At 38.1% G+C, this 20,676-nt stretch overlaps 1 protein-coding gene across 1 annotated transcript in view; it reads left to right on the forward strand.

Moving 5' to 3' along the window:
* The window catches only part of megf6b (multiple EGF-like-domains 6b), a 99,601-nt gene that overhangs the window by 1,770 nt on the left and 77,155 nt on the right, over positions 1 to 20,676 (forward strand). The window contains exons 3-4 of the mRNA XM_055184440.2: positions 4,700 to 4,809; positions 15,543 to 15,647. Of these exons, the coding sequence (XP_055040415.2) occupies positions 4,700 to 4,809; positions 15,543 to 15,647 (215 nt within the window). The remainder of the gene's footprint in view (positions 1 to 4,699; positions 4,810 to 15,542; positions 15,648 to 20,676) is intronic.

Genomic DNA, 20,676 nt, shown 5'->3' on the forward strand with positions numbered 1-20,676 from the left:
TTGGTTGTGCATTCCAATTAATATCAATTCAACTGCAGTTGGTTTGTTTTGATTTAAACCTTCATAACTTAAAAAATACAGCCAAGTAGCACCATAAAACAAAATAATAACATGATAACATAATAATAAACATGTTTTGACAAAAAAATGGATTTATCTCGTTTTGCAACGAAACTCTTCATTTGCAATAATTAATGCACAAACTTTATGACTGCTATCTGATTCATTACATAAATCCTCTAATTTGACATTTCTTACATTCACTGTCAGAATAAAAGGTACAAAACTGTACATTTTCTATGACTGGGGTGATACCCTCAAAGGTTCAGTTTTGCCCATTTATGGGTATACAACACATTGAAATGTTGTACCTTTTGGGGTACAATATTATACCCTAAGGAGCTATTGTGTAACTTTAAGGACCAATTCCGTACCAGTTAAATGTAAACTGTACCTTTTAAAGTTACACAATAGGTCTTTAAGGTACAGTAATGTACTCAAAACGGTATTATGTTTTCTATACCCTTTTTCTGACAGTGTTGCTGCAGTTTAATTCTTATTTTATGTTTCTATGATATTGTTCAGGTTCGTCCTTTAATATAGATTTTAATTTTATGCATTTTAAAATGAGTAAAAATCCCTCACCATAACGCACACAATCTGATGAAGCTCATCTTTTTGTCTGTAGCAGAAATGATGCAGTTGCACATCAAAGCTCAACTAGTATAAGTGTTTGTTCAAATCCCTAACTCTGACTAAAAGTGATGTTTGCCTGATGTTTGATGTAAACAAACTCCACGAACCATTCATGTGCACCTCAGCGTTTTCTTTTTTCCCAAAAATTTCTAAAAAGCTTCTGTTGTCCCACGCTTTGTCCTCTAATCAGAGACTTTGAACTTCTTTGACTTAAAGTGTACAGTGTAGTTACAAAGCAGCAATTCAAAAGACAAAAGACAGGGTCTTTCATACAACACCGAAGCGAACAGCCTGTTAACCCTGTGACAGACAAACCCTTTCAGTCCATCATTTAGGGGAGGTTCTCTGTTCCCAGCACCGACTCCTTTTCCTCCGTATATTTACCATATGAAAGACGCGGGCCCTGCAATTACATGCTGTAAACACAGAGCGCAGAGTTACGAGGCTGGAGCCGAGCAACAGAAGTACAGACACGACCTGAATCTCACCATTTAAGAGGACGTCATTACAGGCAGAGAGAGAGAGAGAGAGAGAGAGAGAGAGAGAGAGAGAGAGAGAGAGAGAGAGATTCACTGATTACAGTGTGTCTTTATTTACAAACTTTAGTCATGACTTAAGCTCTCTCATTCACACACACTTTAATGAGGTCACAATGAGAACAATGTTACACTAGCTGTTGACAGATTTATGTGTAGACTTGTAAAGAAATCTTAATCCTTACCTGTGTGCTAAATTGAAAACAAATTAAAACCATATTCAGTCATACGTAGTCAGACTAGAAGCCGGTTTAATGGTGCGTGTCCTGTGCTTTTATTAAATACAATTATTATGTAATTTACAGACATCTGCTGTTCTGGTTAACAGCTGTTCTGTCACATTTTCTGTGAAATTGCTGAGGCAAGCATCACTGTTAATATTACTCATATGTGACCCTGTACCACAAAACCAGTCATAAGTAGCACGGGTATATTTATAGCAATATCCAACTGTGGGCGTCATTGTATGGGTCAAAATTTGATATGAAGATCATGTTTCATAAAGATATTTAGTCAATTTCTGACTTTAAATATATAAAAAATGTATTTATCATTATTAATGTGTGTTGCTAAGAACTTCGTCTGGACAACTTTAAAGTGGTTTTTGTAAAAATCAAATTTTTTTGCACCATCAGATTCCAGATTTTCAAATAGTTGAATTTCAGCCAAATATTGTCATATAACAAACCACACATAAATGGAAATTTTTTATTCAGCTTTTAGATGAAGTATAAATCTCAATTGAAATTTGTGGTCCAGGGTCACATTTGTAGGATTTTAAGTTAACCACAGAAGTATTAAACTTTGGGAAGTAACATGTTTCACAGGGATGATGCTTGAAATATCTAAAAACATTCAGATTATGAAAGCGGGTGACCTGCACTTTAAAGGGACACTTCACCCATTTGCATTAAGCTTTGTATAGTTAGAACCCCAGTCATGTTTTTGAATGGTCGTGCATAATTTCCTCAGTTGCCGCTGAGACAGGAGAAATACAGATTTCAGTGTTGCACTTCCTTCTTTCAATGACGTAAAAATCATCATTTTGCATCATTGAAAGAAGGAAGTCCAATATTTTTGTTGAGGGGGTGAGACTACAAACATCTTGTCTCGGTCAAATACAAATTCGAAATGTATGTTACATTTCAAAAACAAATATGACACACTTTCAATAAAGATTAATGTTTCTATGGGTGAAATGCTCCTTTAAAGGGGACATATCACGGAAATCTGACTTTTTACATGTTTAAGTGCTATAATTGGGTCCCCAGTGCTTCTATCAACCTAGAAAATGTGAAAAAGATCAACCTAGTAACTTAGTTTTGGTAAACCATTCTCTACAAGCATGAGAAAAAATAGCTCATTGGAATTTGGCTCCCCTTGTGATGTCAGAAGGGGATAATACCGCCCCTTAGGGGCCAGTCACACCAAAAGCGCTTTAAACGCTTGCAAACGCAAGGCGCGACGCACTGCCTTTTTTAAAAAAAGAGCAGTTTCGCGGCTTTTCATATTGCTAAGCAACCACCGAGTCAGCTGTCTTGTCAATCAAATATTGAAGCGTGAGCGCTCTTTTGCTGTTAACTGTCATATTAGCAGACACTTTTAAAGAGGACGCTTGCTCTGACCTTGATTGAGGGTGAGAGGTACACAAACACGAAGGAGAGAGTGAGCGAGTGGAGTCCGGATCTTCAAAGCAACTGTAAACTTCCCTCACCACAACGTAAGGCACGCCTCTCCGCTCATTCGATTGGACAATGGAAAGATGCGAATGACGTCGGGCGCTTCTCCGCTCTCAGCGCTCCTTCAAAAACATGTGCGCGGCAGACGGCAAAAAACCGCAAGGCACTCGGTGCGCATAAACAGCGCGCAAACGCGCCCTGCCCATAGACTATCATTCAAAAAAGGCGCCTGCAACTGCCATAAACGCTTTTGGTGTGACTGGCCCCTTAATCTGCACTATCCAACCATGACACTGCCATTTAGTGCAGAGATCAGCTCATTTGCATTTTAAAAGGACAAACCCAAAACGGCACATTTTTGCTACAAAGTGGCAATTTTAACATGTTATAATAAATTATTTATATGGTATATTGAGCTAGAACTTCACATACATACTCTAGTGACACCAAAGATTTATTTGGCATTTTAAAAAAGTCTTGTTAAATGTCCCTTTTAAGGGGTTGTTTACACCTGGTATTAAGATGGATTTTGGTCAATCAGATCACAAGTGGACAAGAGAGACACTCACGTTTAGACCTGGTATTTTAATCTGTCTCCTTTGTCCAGTTTTGACCACTTCTGTCCTGATTTTCAAAGGGGATGGTCTTATGGCGAGTCCCTCTGCTGTCGTTTAAACACAAACTGGAGAAATGACGGGTATAAAATGTCCGCTGCTTGTGTTTTTAGTAAACATTGTGCACAGTGTATATGCAAGAGCTTTCTCTGATATTTAAGTGCAATTGAAATTGAAAAATCAGCGCAACTTTCAAATGCTTGCAAAATGAAATAAATGAAAGAGGCGGAGAGCAGCCGCTTCAGTTTTATCAAAGAAAGCCTAAAGAACGCATTCTACACCTAGAAGTTACAACCAATGGAAAAACATGGTGCTCACTCAGTACATTATATTAGATCAGTAGTTGGAGAGTATGCGGTCTTATGTGGCTGCTCGACCACATGCGCGTCTACACTTCAAAAGCAATCCGGTCAAATGTGTTTTTGACTACCTCTGAATGTGGTCGAAAGTGGACAAGCTCAAAACGTTTTACATCTGTATTTAGCTTCGTCCACTTGTGATACGATCGACCAAAATGCATCTTAATAAGAGGTGTAAACAGCCTCAAAGAAGGACCTGAGCATTACCAACTAACCAAAATATAATAATAGAGACTTTGGGATGAGCTGTTTTAGATTGGGGATTTGCTAGGTGGTCACTTTTGGGGCCAGAACACCTTAGCAACTGCATATCAATGCACCTGGCAACCATGCATAGGCAACCGTCAAAGTTTGATATGATAATGCTTTTGTATATATTGTGCATATTCTCTAAAAGTTTTGTAATATAAACTGAATATCAGTGGCGGCCGGTGACTTCTTTTTTCGAGGGCGCTCAATGCGAAGTTCGTCACAACATGTACTGTATGTAGCTCGTCATGTGTGTGGTTCGTAATTTCAAAATATGTGTTCTGCGCGTCGAGTGATCCTATGTGCATCACGTGTTTTGTCAAAATAAGTGCCTGCTGCAGACGTGTTTAAAGGGTTTATTATAAAAGAGACGCTCGCGTTTGCCAGATACTCGCATAATCTCATGCGTAATCAGAATTTACTGTTAAGGAAGTGTCTTGCGTGTTTTTTGTGAACGTAGCATCTCTTTTATCATATACGGTTTTGACGCATGTGCAGCAGGCACTTATTTTCACGAGCCGCCACTGTTAAATATGCTTTCCACTAAAGATTTCAGTATTTTCCAGGACGGCGTACTACACAGCTTATAGACAAGTGTATCGTCAGGAGTATCAGACCGTTACCAAGTGTTGTCCAGGCTGGTCACAACTGAATGGAGAAGCTGGATGTCTCTACCGTAAGTGTCCTTTATACATAAATGTATGTGAAGTTTTTAAAGGTGACAAACACACACACAGTTTCTGCAGATCATATGTTAATTTTCATTACCTATAGATTAGTATTACATGCTTCACATCCTCAAAGAGTCTATCAAGAGACAGGCACAGCTGTAGCAATTCTTTCCGAAAACAGCTGAGCTCCTGGCAGAGCGAGTCACGAACACGCAATAAACAAAATACATCAACGCATTATCCCTGGATTTGGTTCACTATACCTTCGTGTTGTTGACATTATATGCACTTAAGCGCCAATTGTTAACAAAACACAGACATTGATGCACAGCCTTTCCGTGGCATTCTCACGGATCTCCGCATTTTTCCGTGGCCTTCTCACGGATTGGTTACTCAACTGTTTTCCTGTTTCCTGTTTTCTTACCATTTCGCTTCGGTTTAGATTTACATGAAATGACATCCTTACCCAACCCCAACACCAGGCGACAATTGTTTAAAGTTTAGAAAATATAAAAGAAATAAAGCAGAAAAAATAGTATAAACCAATAGTTAAAGTGACATACTAACGCAAACACCAAATCTGACCCTAAACGGAAGCGAAAATGGTTTGAAAATAGTAAAAAGCAGTTGAGTAACCAATCCGTGAGAATGCCACGGAAAAAGACAGTCCGTAGCAGGGCCACGGAAAAATGCGGAGATCCGTGAGAATGCCACGGAAAGGCTGTGCAAAAAAATGTTCTAAATGTGACTATCCCACGGAATTTCGTGAGATCAGGTTGGTTTTACTTACCGCCTTCAAAATATGAGAGACGATAATAAATGATAGTAAAAATCTAAGATTTACCAATTTTGTTCCTATAGTGTGTGGATTGCCACTATATGGTCATCCCAGCACACTGTAATCAAAAAATAGAAACAAACGCACTCCATCCGAGGTGCGAGTCAAAAAGAATAAATCCAAATATATAACAGAAAATAGTGACTGCACACTCACTTGCAAAATATTTTTTTTGTCACCAACATTTCGGCATATAACCTTCGTCAAGGCATCCCAGCACACTGCACATCTTTAAATTCTCTTCACATAAGTTCACAAACAAAGCGATTCCCGACGTAGAACACAGGAAATCTCACGGAAATATTGCGATGTCTCTCGTGGTCAAACGTAACTTTATAGTAAACAAACATGACGGATGAGGGGCATAAAGAAATGATATTAATAGTGTGGACTGCTTTTTACATCTCTGATGTCCATCTCACTTGTCTTCTGCGGCATGACTGGGATTGTTATGGTTTCGATTTTTCAACTCGCTTTCTGGGTATTGTTTTGTTTCACGTGACAATCTTCAGCGTGCATGTGCGTTTGTCCTCGAGGTTCCCCTCACACTACAGCAGAGGTTTTCAATAGGTGAGGCGCGCCTCCCCAGGGGGGCGCCAAAGAGCCACAAGGGAGGCGCGACACGCGAAGAAAAAATAACGGCACACATCTGTACACATCTGTATGCAGCTCTATTGATATTTGTAATTGTGCGTGCGTGTATTATATTTAAAATGCATCGTTTCCTTGTCCCAATTCAACAGAAGTCAGCATTAAGGGAGGAGACAGGACCCAGCAAAAAACGTAGGAAATATGATCCTGAATACTTAAAGTTAGGTTTTACCTGGTCGGGGTCTGAGGCTGCACCGCTGCCGCAGTGTGTGGTCTGCAAGGAGGTGCTAGCGAATGATAGCATGAGACCATGCAAACTTCGGCGTCACATTGAAACTAAGCACACAAATCTAATGAACAAGCCAGTTGAGTTTTTTTGAGAGGAAGCAGTTTGTTCCGTATTTTATGAAAATTAATTTAGTGCAAATACATGACAGACACATAGCTTCTAATATGTCAGCCACGAACGAAGACCGCGTCATTTGTATAAGAAAACCCTGACGGTGCGGTCATTTCTCCCTCTGTTTGTTTATGATCAGCGTAGCGTTTTTAACATCTTGCAGCGCCATCAGGGAATGCCCTTTTAATTGGTTGTTTCAGTCATTGTGATGTCACCAGTGTTGGGTGTAACGCGTTACAAAGTAACGCGTTACTGTAATAATATTACTTTTTTCAGTAACTAGTAGTGTAACGCATTACCCGTCTGAAAATGGTAATATTATTACAGTTCTCCCGAGCTAGTTACTTGCGTTACATTCGCCAGTAGCACCTTCATCACACAAAGGCACACAACACAGAGAACAAAAGGGAAGTGGAGGAGGGCGTGAATGGAACAGTGATTGGTCTAAGTTTGGCATGAGGTATCATTTACCATCACCGATTGGTCGACACCCGGCAGCCGGCAGCAGAGCGGCACACTCGGGAAAATGGAAGCGTCAACAACGGCAAGCTTTTTTTCAGAGGAAGGTTCGCTAGTTTCGACGGGAGGAGATTCAGTCATTATTTTATTATGTTCAACGGAAGGAAAATAACTTGACGGTGAAGTGCACACTCTTTAATGTTTCTCCGAACGCTGTGCCCCACGTCCGGTAGCGGGTAAGGAAGCCAGCAGTAATTTTTATGTTGTATTAAAATGTGGTGTATTTACGGTGGGTTTTCTCGCCGTGGAGACCTTGATGAATGTGAGGTTATGCCACGGTCTCCCGGCGCTCATTTCATTGTTTGTTTGTATGTAAACAGGGGTTGCGTGCAGGTTGTTTATCCCATCAATTTTGTATATCAATTTTACCGTAATTGACGAAGGCTGTGTCTTTAGCTTGAGTGATTTTAATGATATTTATTAAATTGATTGTGTATTTATTACTTTGCGGTGTTAAATTGATATATTTATATATGTTTGGGTGTTGGATGAATTTGCTGTGCATTGCTGTGTATAGTGGGTGGGTAAATAATGTGCACTAACATCATGGTATCCCCCTGCTAAGAATACAGAACTCTTGGAAGTCTTAATCAGGAAATAATTTATTGTGAACCGTCATTATTTTATCAGCTGTCCATTTAAAGGTGTCCATCTAAAAATAATTGCAACCTGTTGTCATCCCTGTATTTTGAATGAGTAAATTGTTATCAAATTTAATCTAATAAAATTGTAACTTTTTATTGATTTGGGAGTTTTGTGTTTGGATGTTTTCTTGGCCGTGGCTTGCCCAAATAAACATTCTTGCCCAGAAAAAAAATGTAACTAGTAATATAACTAGTAATATAACTAGTTACTTGCTCCAGGGAGTAATAAAGTAAAGTAAGGCATTACTATTTTTGAGAGTAATATGTAATAAGTAATATATTACTTTTTTGAGTAACTAACCCCAACACTGGATGTCACGTATCATAGCAACGATGACGACAAGTGACAACAGCGGGAAATGTAAAAATGACTGCATCCGAGCAGCCGGCGAAAAAGAAACGAGCACAAAAACATAGAATTGATTGGGAAAATGACTATCCGTGGCTGGAATGCGTGAGGGACAATGAATACAAGGCCAATTGTATCATATGCCGTCGCGTTTTTTTCTGTTTGTCACGCCGGAGTGTGTGATATTAAGCAGCACTCATGAGGAGATAATCACAAGAGGAGCGAGAGGCTGCGGGCACAGGATGGAGCAATGTCAAGGTTTATTGTCCATCAGTCGTCTCCAGAGGCTCATATGGTATGTAATTATGTGGATTTTTAAAACTGAAATATAGTTGATAAGAAAGTGATTATATTAAAAGAGATAGTACAGGTTTAGACTAACAATCCACATCTCTCCAGTGCTCCCTCCCGTCTCATAATGTGTTAATCATTTCTGATGGGTTTCTTATTAAATAATTATGGATTTAGATAGCTCAAGCGTTAAAAAGGGGTGGGGTCTTTGAAGAGGGCGTATTATAAACTTAACAAAACCATGATTCATTGCTGGCAAAATGATCATGATAGCCTTTATATTTCACATCTATGTGGTTCAGTCTTGTATACTTATTAGGCATACTTTGCTATTCATTAAATATTTAGCCCTAAGAAGTTGTATGAAATATATTTAGATTTTCACCAGAAGTCTTCATTTCAGTGGTTATTTTTTTTTTCAAAATTCTCTTCTGTGGGATCATGTCACCGGACCAAGGCATTGAATGCATAAATTGGTTGGGCCATGGGGTTGATGCCGCTCGTAGCACACATTATGTGAATGGCATTTTGTTTGTTTTTTAAGGTGTTATGTGGCTGAAATCGTTAAAAAAATCGTTAAAAAATGTGATGAAAATATGTTAATCTGTTCGATCTGATATACCTGCAATGCAGTTGACTGTTAGATGTTATGTGTTCCGTGAACAAACAGCGTTGTTTTTTATTGATCAGAGAGCTGTCCATTGTGCTGATTTGGTTTGAGACGATCTCCTTCAAATATGCGCAGAAACACGCACCGACTGCAGCCGTGGAGTGTCGTTAGTTGTATTTTTGGCGCTTGTTGTATTGTTGTATTTTTAAGCATGTTTTGTTGACTTGTCAACTGATGCTCAGTGATTTTAAGCCTCAATTAGGCCTGCATGAAGTTGGAAATTATTTGCTGTTGCAGAGAATCATTTATGAATGCACTTTTAAAAAAGTTGTGGAAATAAAATGTTTTCAATCAGATATTGAAAGTCATCATAGCCTGGAACACACCAAAGATGGCATTACTGCAGAGGCGTGTGCACTCAAAAAAATAACTCATTGGATGAGTTATGTCAAAGAGTTACCCATTTATGTCAGTATTATGCATTGCAATTGTGTTTGAACAAAAAAACTAAAACAAACGTCTAGCATTAAACTAAACTGCTTAAACAAAACAAACAACATTTTAAAATCTTTTTTTTTTTAATGTGTGGGTTAGGGCAGGCGGACGGGATTTTGGGGAAGGGGGGCTTGGCTGTCCTTACCTACTCTAAGGGGAGGCTCACATTCACCCAATTTGAAAACCCCTGCACTACAGGATTTCTGATCGTAAATATTCAACATGTTGACTAGGGCTGTGCCAATACATCCCGTTCCCCATTAAAAAGTCCTGCCTGAACTCGATAGTGAATCGCAAGGCTCAGATTCTGTGTTTCATGCACAGCTTGTGCGTGTACTATGGCCCTGTGATCAGTAGGAAGTTCTTATCAATCTAAAAATACTATGAGTTTGAGTCGTTTATAACGTGCATTTAAAAAAGCAACACTCGTCAAACACAATCATTCAAAATATTCTCTATTATCATGAAAATACCTGAAACAATCTAAGAACAGCGATATAAATATTCCTTTAGACATTTTCTGGAATAGTGTTTATAATGCTACTTCTTCTGTGGCACAAATGGCGTTTCTACACGAGAGCGCCCCCTGGCTTTTGGATGTGGCAGCATTTCACTGTAATTCATTCAAATTCATTCATTGAGAAAACGTGCATTTGCATGAATAATCGGCACAGCCCTAATGTTGACGTGCTTCCGAGCAGATTCAGGCGCTCTTAACACACCACGCAGCACAGGAAAATCTGATAAGATAATTGTTTCAACCAAAAGACGATCAGGACTTTACCTAGGAGAATCTGCCCAGTTATCTTTTGGTTTGTACTGGGCTTAAATGCATGAAATAGCATTAGACGTCCCCTTTAAATTACGTCGCAGTGTAATTTGATTTTACAAAAAAGCATTTATTTTAATGATTGGGAATATCATTTTACTTTTACCTGTTCATCATGTGGCTTTGAACGTCACAAAAATCTGTATTTTCAAATGAATTTGGGCTCATGTTTGAAGAAAAAACAACTGTGGTTGGTTTTATTACGTGTTAGTCATGTGAAGGATTTTTGGCCAAAATATGCTGCGGCCTGGGACAAAATTTTTATAGTGGTGTTTATCCGAAGCTCGTGGCCACATTGACTGACAGTTGCATTACGTTTTATCCCTTAGGTTGTGAATTTCTCTGGGGTCTCATTACTAAAGCCGACACAATCCTCAAAGACCCCTTTGTCCCACAGAGAAGGTGAAACTGCTCATTATAAATTTTTACCCGCTCCCCAGTCCAGATTGGGTTTGTTTTAAAACAAGCTCAGAAAGACGGTTAACATGCATTCCTGCTCTGAACGCCTCCCGGCATGAGCCGCTGGATTTAGGTTTCCCTCTCTATGACAATATCTGCTGTCTTTACACCGAGGTACAGAAGGACCCTCAGCTTTTATCTCCGTAATTTAAGACCTGGAAGCACTTTGAGAAACAGGACAAACTAATCACTCGTCTTTCTGAGCCACTGAGCAGGGACAAAACGTGTGTTGAGACTCGCATCAGAAATCCCCGTCTGACTGGCACACGTACAGAAACGTCTGTCCGCGCAACCTTTTCATTTAACATCAATAAATCAAACGACTTGGTCCAGCCAGACGAACAATCGAGAAGCTGTTAGATGCGTGAGACAAGTAAAGCCTGTGTCAGGATGGATGCTTTGGGTCATGTTAAGGAATTGAAAGGTCATCTGTGATGTTGTCATTATTTAGTGATGAATTTTCTGTCAGCAGGGAGTTTAAGAGCATGCAGTGATGGATTTGGTTTATCGTTGCCCAAAGAGCGAGCTAATGAACCTAATGAGCACTTCATCTCCAGCTGAGACCAGTTTCTTTAGTGATTTTGCATCTGTTTACTGTCTAGTCCAAAGAAGTGGATTTTTTTAAGAAGTGGCGTTTTTTTGTCCAAAAAAGTTTGCATGCACTTAGAGGGTTTTGCAGTGAAAGACTTTTGCAGTCAAATTTGTTAAAACTCCCATAACACACGCTGTTTCTCCTCATCTCATGTTAGTCTTCAGTACCTATAGAGTAGTATTACATCTTTCATCTCCCCGAAGAGTCAGCTAGCGAATGTTAACAAGACCCCCTCGAGGTGTACCGCATGAGCAGCAACACACACAAAACATTATCCCACTATCTCTGGATAACTTATGATTCACTACATGTTCGTGTCATTTACATTATATGCACTGTGGCGATTTCCAACATAACAGACATTTGAAGCAGTTTTACTTACCGCCTGCGCCCCATGACCCAGTTGGGACTTTTCAACGAAATCCAGCGTTAAACAAGCACACACTGAAAAATGTGCTGCTTTCCGGGATAAACAAACTATTTCCAATGTTGGCTTACTTGGAAAGTGGAACAAGGCGTTCTTCTCCTTATACCCCAAAACACACTTCTTCTTTAGTGGCATTGTTGAGTCTTGATATAAAACAAAGCTATCGCGTGCCGTGATACCTTTGATATCTACAATGCTAATGAGCGTCCTTGTCATTCTCGCTTTCACTCTGATTGATGCGTGGGTGTGCTTTTCTGGGGGAAGTGCCCATAAAAGGAATATGGGGTCTCTGATACGTAATGGGTTATTGTGTTTGGAAAAAACTTTCTGAAACTTTTAGGAAAGAGGAGGCGTGAGTTTGGCTTAGAAATACTCTGTCAAATACTCAACTGCTTTTTGACACTTGCATTTGTTAAGCATGAGGATTACAACTTTTTACCCCTTAACCGGCGCTGTCCCTTGAGCGAGACACCTGAGTTTACATCAATATTTTGCATTTAAATTTTAATCTATCACAACAAACTATATATCAGTGGAAAGGTCTAACAATGTGTTTTTTATATTTCAAAACATTTTTGCACAAAAAATAATGCAGTGACAGTAATTTATTAATTTGTGAGAAGAGTATGCAGCAAACTGTTGACACCTAGTGGCCATTGTTGGTAAAACCACTAAAAGTGTAGCACAAACCTCATTTTTTTGTGATGATTTTATCCATAAAATATATACTTTAATGCATTATTTTTATTTATTACAATAAATGTAATATGCTATAACAATTTTTATTTAATATTACCACCTCCAGACACTTTCATGAAAAACTTTAAAGTGTCTTCTTTAAAACAAGACAAAGATTAGGCTTCTAGATCAAAAAAATGCCAGAGTTGTATTACCGTATTTTCCGGACTATAAATCGCTTCCAGGTATAAGTCACATTAGTCAAAAATGTGTTTTGAAGAGGAAAAACATATATAAGTCACACTGGACTATACGTTTCGTTTATTTAGAAAATGATTTCACAAAATCTAAGCCGAAGAACAGACATTTAATCTGGAAAGGCTAAACAATAGCACACAAAACAGCAGGCTGAATAGATGTCTGTACATGTTAAAGTAACATAAACAGTTATTTACACCATACACAATAGCATACAGAACATACCTGGGAGGCTGAATAGCCTAAATGAACACAATAAGCCAAATCAAGTTCAAAAAGGTCCCGAAGTCATTCTGCATCACTGAATTCATTGAATCACATAAATACAGGAGCGGCACAGAGCGGACTCTCGCGGCTGTAGACGGTAAAGGTTTTTCTTGGTTCATATGAATTAATTTTCACATATACGTCGCACCTGACTATAAGTCGCAGGACCAGCCAAACTATGAAAAAAGTGTGACTTATAGTCCGGAAAATACAGTAATTTGAAGGTGTATCACCATCTTTTAAAGAAGGGATGTGCCAGTTAAAGGGTTTAAACTGTGTTAATACATCAGAATGCATGAAATATCATTAACCCCCCTTTAAATACCAATGAAATGACTAAAGTGCCTTTTCATTCCCATTAAACTAAAATGACTACACAAGAGCCTGATGATAATTTACTTGCATCTGAACCCTTTAGTTTGTTTAATTTGGTAAGGATTGTGAACTAGAAGACAGCAAATTCTGTTTCTTATTTTCCTTGGCAAAGCTTTATCTTGAAACCGTTTACTGTTTCTGTTTACTTTTTTGTTTCTCAAGTGCACCAATTGACTTAATGACTTTGGCTGTTTTGTAGAAGTGTAGAAGTGCACTCGCTGCCGACTTCCTTCCTCCTTAACAAGACCTCCACTGTTTTCCCTCTTGAAAATCCCGGGCTGCTCATTAAGAAGCAAAAGTCAGAGTCTGAACTAGGAAGTCTGGAGCAGAAAGTGGTCAGTTATATGAATTGATTCTGACAGGGTGATTTAAAACAGAACTAACAGTGCCTCTTGCCTTCCTCAGTTAGTGAATGGACGGAGACAGAAGTGTCGGCAGCAGTAATCTGTGCTGGGTGGTCTTGGTTTTAAAGATCTGTGTCTACATGGCAAACAATGGCAGATGTCAATACAAAGCCTGTTAATTGTCCTGTCCAGTGGTAGAAATTGTGTTTATGTGATCTGTTCAGAATGGTTGGTGTTGTTGAATTAGCACTATTGTCCATTTTTTTCTGAACGATGTTGAGCTAATTGCCAATAATAGCCATGTGGATTTTGTACTTTCAGATGGACACAAACAAATTGAAAGTATTTCAGGGACCTCATTTATCGTTATTAGTCTGAGCAAATACACAGTTTTGCTTGTCTTAGTGCTGTTTTTGGATATAAGCCATTCTTGACGCTCGTAAAAGATTTAGACATTGACAGTTGTTCATTAATATGGCATCGTTTACAAGGTAGAGATCTGAAAACGTTGCAGCTGCACTAATTCAAGATCATTTAGATTGATCAATTTCACATCTGAAAGCGAGGCGTATGTATGTTTTCTGTGCTATCCTATGAATCACTCATACGCACTTTGAGAAATTATCGTAATTTAGGATGGTTTTTATGCAGCATTTTATAAATAAGTTCCTTAAGATCTCATGTTTTTATGACATATATATACATATATAGATATATAAAACAGATTTGTATGTGTGTACAGGAAGCTTCATGTAACAAGGAAATTTTCTGACAAAAAAGCTTTTTCTTTTTCTTATAAAAATTTTGGGGAAACTTGTGCACGGTCAGCACAGGTCAAGCTGCTGGGATCTCTGGATCACATGCTTATTAAGCATTATGAAAGTTTATTCATATTAATTTCAAAAAGAAATTCCAGTATACCTGAATGTAAAAGCTGAGTTACTTTGCTCATTTTGGCCTCTTTAAATAAAGTACTAGTGTGATTGTTGAATATTGTGCCACTTCAACATGCCAAATTTATATATCGGTGATAACGCTAACTTTTTGCATTTAGACCTTTGAAAATAATAGAGCCATTTTCAATGATAAATTAAAAAAATCTTTCTTTAAACAAGTTTGATGTACTAATACAAAACCTTCACAAGCGTTTATAACCTGGGAATTTAAAGTCGGCATGACACAGAAGTTGCGACTGTCTTTATTTCTCTATCATGGCGTATATCTGAGTAAAAACGGCTTCTGAAATGAGGAATAAAGAAAAGGTAGGTTGGGATGATTTCATCCATCGGGAACAGATTGGATTGTGGGAAGTTGGGTGATCAGGTGCAGCGAGGAATAGCTCCACCCTTATGCGATAAGTTGTGATAGGAAGAGAAGTCGCTTTGAGGGGTGTTGTAGGTTAACATACTTAAAAAAAATTATGAGTTACATGAATTAAAAAAAATACTTGCACAGATAAATCAATAATAAAACCTACAATGTTCCATAAAAACTAAAAATTGTCTATTTCGATTTTATGGTGACTTTAAACGTTAACCCACAATGTCATCAATCACTTAAAAACTTGCTTAGTGTCTGACAGTTTATCCACAATATTTACCCATAAGGCAGATGTTGTGTCCTGTCTGCAGGGTTTGATGTGACGTCATCAGTTGATAAACTTCAGGTGTGTGATTTTCAGGTGTTAACAGGTTAATAGTACAGCAAAAGATGTTTGTGACAGCTGCCAGGTGTTGAGATCATCATCTTTATGTCTGTCTGTCTCTCTTCAGCTGTCTGCAGTTATGGTGTGTGTTTTAATGGAGGTCACTGTAGAGGAGGTTCTGCTCAACTCTGTGAATGTCCGGCCGGATTCAGCGGTCCGAGCTGTCAGTACGGTAAGTCCAAACCAGCTGATTGTCTCTTTCTAAGCTTTTGTTAGACCATTTAGCTGGATCTGAACAAGTTAAAACATTTTAAATGTTTAAGTGTTCACATTCCCATTTGAAAAAAAAACAAGATCAAGTCATATAATGAGCAAAATATCATTCAAGGGATAGTTCACCCAAAAATGAAAATCTTCACATCATTTACTCACTCTCATGTTGTTACAAAGCTGTATACATTTCTTTGTTCTGATGAACATGAATGAAGATATTTCAGGAATGTTTGTAACCAAACTGATCATGAGCCCCATTCACTTCCATAATAGGAAAAAAGAATACTATGGAAGTGAATGGGGCTCATAAACAGTTTGGTTACAAGCATTCCACAAAATATTTTCCTTGTTCATCAGAAATAAAGACATTTATACAGGTTTGTAAAACATGAGAGTGAGTTAATAATTTGAAGATTTTCATTTTTGGGTGAACTATCCCTTTAACCCTCAAACGGTCCTTGGGGCTATATGGTCTATATATAATAATAATAATTATTATTATTATTATATGACCCCAAACGACATTTCATTCGGTTCATTCGTAAATAATAAAAAAGGTTTCCTTCATCTCAGAGTTCTAAAATTTTTCCTAAATATTCTTTACACACAAACGTATGCACGCACGCACGCACATACTTACATTCAGTCAAATTGTTGTGGCATTTTGTAAAAACAGACAATTGCATTAAAAACTACAAAAAATTCTACTATTTTAAATAATATTTATTTTTAATGTTCTTTCTAATGTTTATATATACATAAATTCACAAAATTTATCACTAAAGTAGTGATGTAAGCAGTTGCCCATATCCAGTAAAATGAATGGCTTTCTATTGCCCTCTGCAGGTCTATTTCTTTCTAAAACGGTAATTCCTTTAGGTTTATCTCTAACCAGCAAAAGGTGGAATTCTACACCTAACACCTAGATTAATATCCAGAATTGTTTTTAATAAAAAATCTAAATTTCACATGCAAGCAAACTGTGTTTTTGACGATTTTTGTGGTAAATGTATACACTTAAATATCTCAAAACACAGCTTCATTGTATGAGAAGTAAATAAAAAATATTATTTGTATTATTGAAAATGTATATTTTTCTTACAATTAAGCTTTCAATTTTGGGGTCATATAGACCCCAAGGGCCAGTAGTGTAAAAAGAAAACAAGGACCTTTTGAGGGGTTAAGACTTGGTGGTGGACTCATGTGACTTGGGCCATCCTGCACATCCATAGCAATGCACTTCAAGCCATCAAAACCCCTCAACAATGCCCTAGGAAACATTAGCCTCTTTCACACAGTAATTCTGGTAAATTACCATGAATTTACCAGAATGAATTTACCAGTAAATACAAAAATGTGCTGTTCACACACGCAGTGGCGTTCCGTTATTTTACCAGTAAGACATCATTCACACATCAGTATCAAAATACTGGTAAATTCGTTGAGAAAGCGGAAGTACCTGTAGCACGCGGCGAGCTCAGTGTTGTATTTGTAAACAATCCACGTCGTTCATATCCACGGTCCGTATTTTGCTGTTTTCACGTCTGTGGTAAACAGTCGCGAAGTTGCTCATGACCAAACAACATTGAATGAGACGACGTCAAACAGAAAATGCGTTTTTAAGAACAGTACTGTTTGCACGTTAGGCTTCACAGAGGGCGTGCTAAGGACGTCGGCAATTCGGCGGTAAGCTGTTTTAAACAACTTTTGTGAAGAAATGTGGATGTAAACTTCAGGTGTGCTCAACTTTCAAGCAGCATGTGTGTGGAAAGCGTCCGTAAACAGTGCGGGGGTAAACGCGTCATCTGTATTAAAGCGCTATGATTGGCCCGAAGCTGTCAGCACGGTCTGACGTCGTCCGTTCTAAATGCCGGTAATTCTATAATTTTCGTTCACACATAGCGCTTACCGGTAAATTACTGGTAATCTTACAACCTGTCTTACTGGTAAATTGGGAGCACTGATTTACCGGAAAGGTTCTGTTCACACATGACATGTTAACGGCAATTTACCAGTAAATTACCAGTAAAGACTGTATGTGTGAAAGGGACTATTCACAACATGTAAGAAAGTTTAGAAATCCTCGAATGATTGTCTTGAAAGCATTTTCTTGTGAATAACATTTTGAAAGCCAACTATTTTATCAGAGGAGCCTCCATTATGCTAATAATGGAGAGTGTTGTTTTTCTGTGATAATCCCCACACGACAGGAAATTCTTCACAAATCTCAGCCTCCTTTTTTAGTCTCCTGTTTGTCTCAGACACAAAGTGATAACAGACATTAGTACTGCAGTAAAACAACTGAGAAACATTTGTGTCTCATTGTGTTACGGACATACTCAATGAATTAAAACACTTAATGAGCAGATACAAAGTTGCAGCATCCGATGACTCCGTAAGCAAACCCCTGAAGTTAGGTGATGCCTTTTGTTTGTCCGTTTACTATCTGTGTTTTTGTGTTTGTCTCCGTCGGCTGTATCTTCAAGACAGAGATTGAACACAGATGGTAACTGCAGGACATTTATTCCGGTCAGATGTGTTTATGCTTTGATTCGGTCAGCGTGTACAAACTTGAAAACAGTCTCTTTGCCTATAGTTTAGCCCATACATCAACTATTAAATGTAAAGGAGTTTGACATGCTGTATAGACATGTGCCCGGTTGGTATGTATTTGGTTGCAGTGGATGTTTGCATCGCTGTTGTCTCTTGAAATCTGATTATAATTAGGATGCATGGCCGGCACAAATAAGATGTCATTCAGTTTTAACCACAAAACATTGTTTGGCACAACATTTTTGGAGGGAAAGTGTTTGTATCTTTCCACAGCTTTCCATAAATAGTTTTAAACATCCTTGTATGTGGTAAAAGACAAAGAAGAGTGACATCGCTTAACAGGATCTCTTCCTAGCACGTTCCTTTGGTATTCTCTGTTGGAAGGGCAGTAAATATCTTTCTTTCAGCAGGAGGTCCAGCAAACATCCTGAGGGTCCATCATAGTTCTTAAAGTCAGTGAGGAAATGTTAATGTCACGTGGTTTCCCCTCATGTTGTGACCTGCTCGTTTCGTGATGCATTGTGGGCGATCGCCATCCTGAATGGCAGAGAGCTTTACATAACAATATTCCCTCGTACCCCGTTGTAAGTCAATAGCTGTGAATCCCGAGAAGCTTGCTAAAGCTGTAGCAGAGGTTTTGCTGTAGTGTTTTTATTGCAGTAGATGTGTTTGCACGCTATCGGTGGGTAGGATTACAATATTTACCCCTGAGAGTAACAAAAAAATTTGCATTATATTTCTTGTAAAAATAAAAAAAAACTCACTCTCAAGATATAATTTAATGGATTTATAAATCTATGAAATTATATCTTGAGAGTGGGTGTTTATTTTTATTTTTATAGCAACTTTATTACTCGCACCCATAAACAATTTGGGAGTTAAGCGCGCCTGTTCTCAGCATTATATTTCTTTTCCCAAACATTTCAAGACGTAGGAAAATTTGTTAATAAGGTTTGATGTTAGGCACAATATTTGCGCAAATTGAAAATACGCCCCAATGAAACATGTTAATTTGATAAAAACTCTCATATATCTCAAAAAGTATTTAAACTCGCATGATGTGGTTTTTCAGGCAATTAAAAAAAAAAGAATAGATATCACCAAAATACAATGGAAATTTTACAGGTATTATTTATGCTATTATAGCAACATTACATTCTAACTAGGGTTTAAAAAATGTGATCAGAAATAACGTGACCTTTAAATATGTGAAATCGCATACTATAACCTCCCAGAAACACCCCATACGTGTCCGTTCCCGAGTATGAGGGGCTTTCCTTGCCGTTAATGCTGGATAACATGCCTGCGTCCCCTTAAATTAAAAATAATAACGCCAGCGCCGCACAGACCGCCAAGCGGATAACATCATAGTACCATGAGAGTGATTCGAAGGATACAGTTTCGTATAATTTCTTGTTCTCGTGGTACTTTGATATCATCCAACTGTCGCCGCATCAAGTCCAACGCACGTTATGGGTAGCGCGGTGGCTATAATGCGTAAACTTACCAACATCTATCAACATGACATCCATTAATTTTTTACGTATATGCGAGGGTCCGTGTGCAGTGCTTGTGACGCAATTTTCGTCATAAGAACAGTTTTTTAAACCGGATTTTTAAAACCCTGTGTACATTGTATGTTAGGGTCGCGCATGCGCATACCAGAGAATGTAGTATGTAGCCCAAGAGATGCATTGCATTTTGTCGCAATGCGCATGTGTTGAATGTCTGTGTACATGTACGAGTCAAATAAACTATATTTTAGGGCTGCAACGATTAATCGTGCAAATGCGCGTTTTTTCATTTAATGAATTTTAATGAATTACGGTGAAATCTCGGCACATCCCAAAGCCAGGGGGCGCTCTCGTGCAGACAAACGCTATTCCAGAAATATTTATATAGCTGTTTCTTCAAATAGTTTCAGGCATTTTCATGATAATAAATAATATTTTGAATGAGTTTGTTTAAGGAGTGTTGCTTTTTTAAATGCACGTTATAAATGACTCCGACTCATAATGATTTTAGATTGATAAGGACTTCCTACTGACCAAATGCTGTAGTACATGCATAAGCTGTGCATGAAACACAGAATCGATTTAAAATCGGTATTTTTAATGGGACACGCGATTAATCATTGCAACCCTACAATACTTTGCAAGGCTGTACGTTCGACCGTGTGCATAAGTTTGCATACACGTAAAAAAACAGACTATACACTCCGAGCTTTAGTCGCATAGCATTACGCAATAGTTTTCACCATCAAAAGTTTTTGCACAAATCTGTAATGCAAACCAGGCTTTTGTTATCAAGCTATGGCATTCATAAGTAGGTTTGCCAAAATTTAGCAATTAACTTTTTATGTGGACAATCACTGTAAATTATTTCTGTGTTCCTGTAGCTGAATTGTTTATAGCATTGCATTAGCAACTCAAAGA

This window comes from Misgurnus anguillicaudatus, chromosome 14 (assembly GCF_027580225.2).
Source record: "Misgurnus anguillicaudatus chromosome 14, ASM2758022v2, whole genome shotgun sequence".
NCBI lineage: Eukaryota > Metazoa > Chordata > Actinopteri > Cypriniformes > Cobitidae > Misgurnus > Misgurnus anguillicaudatus.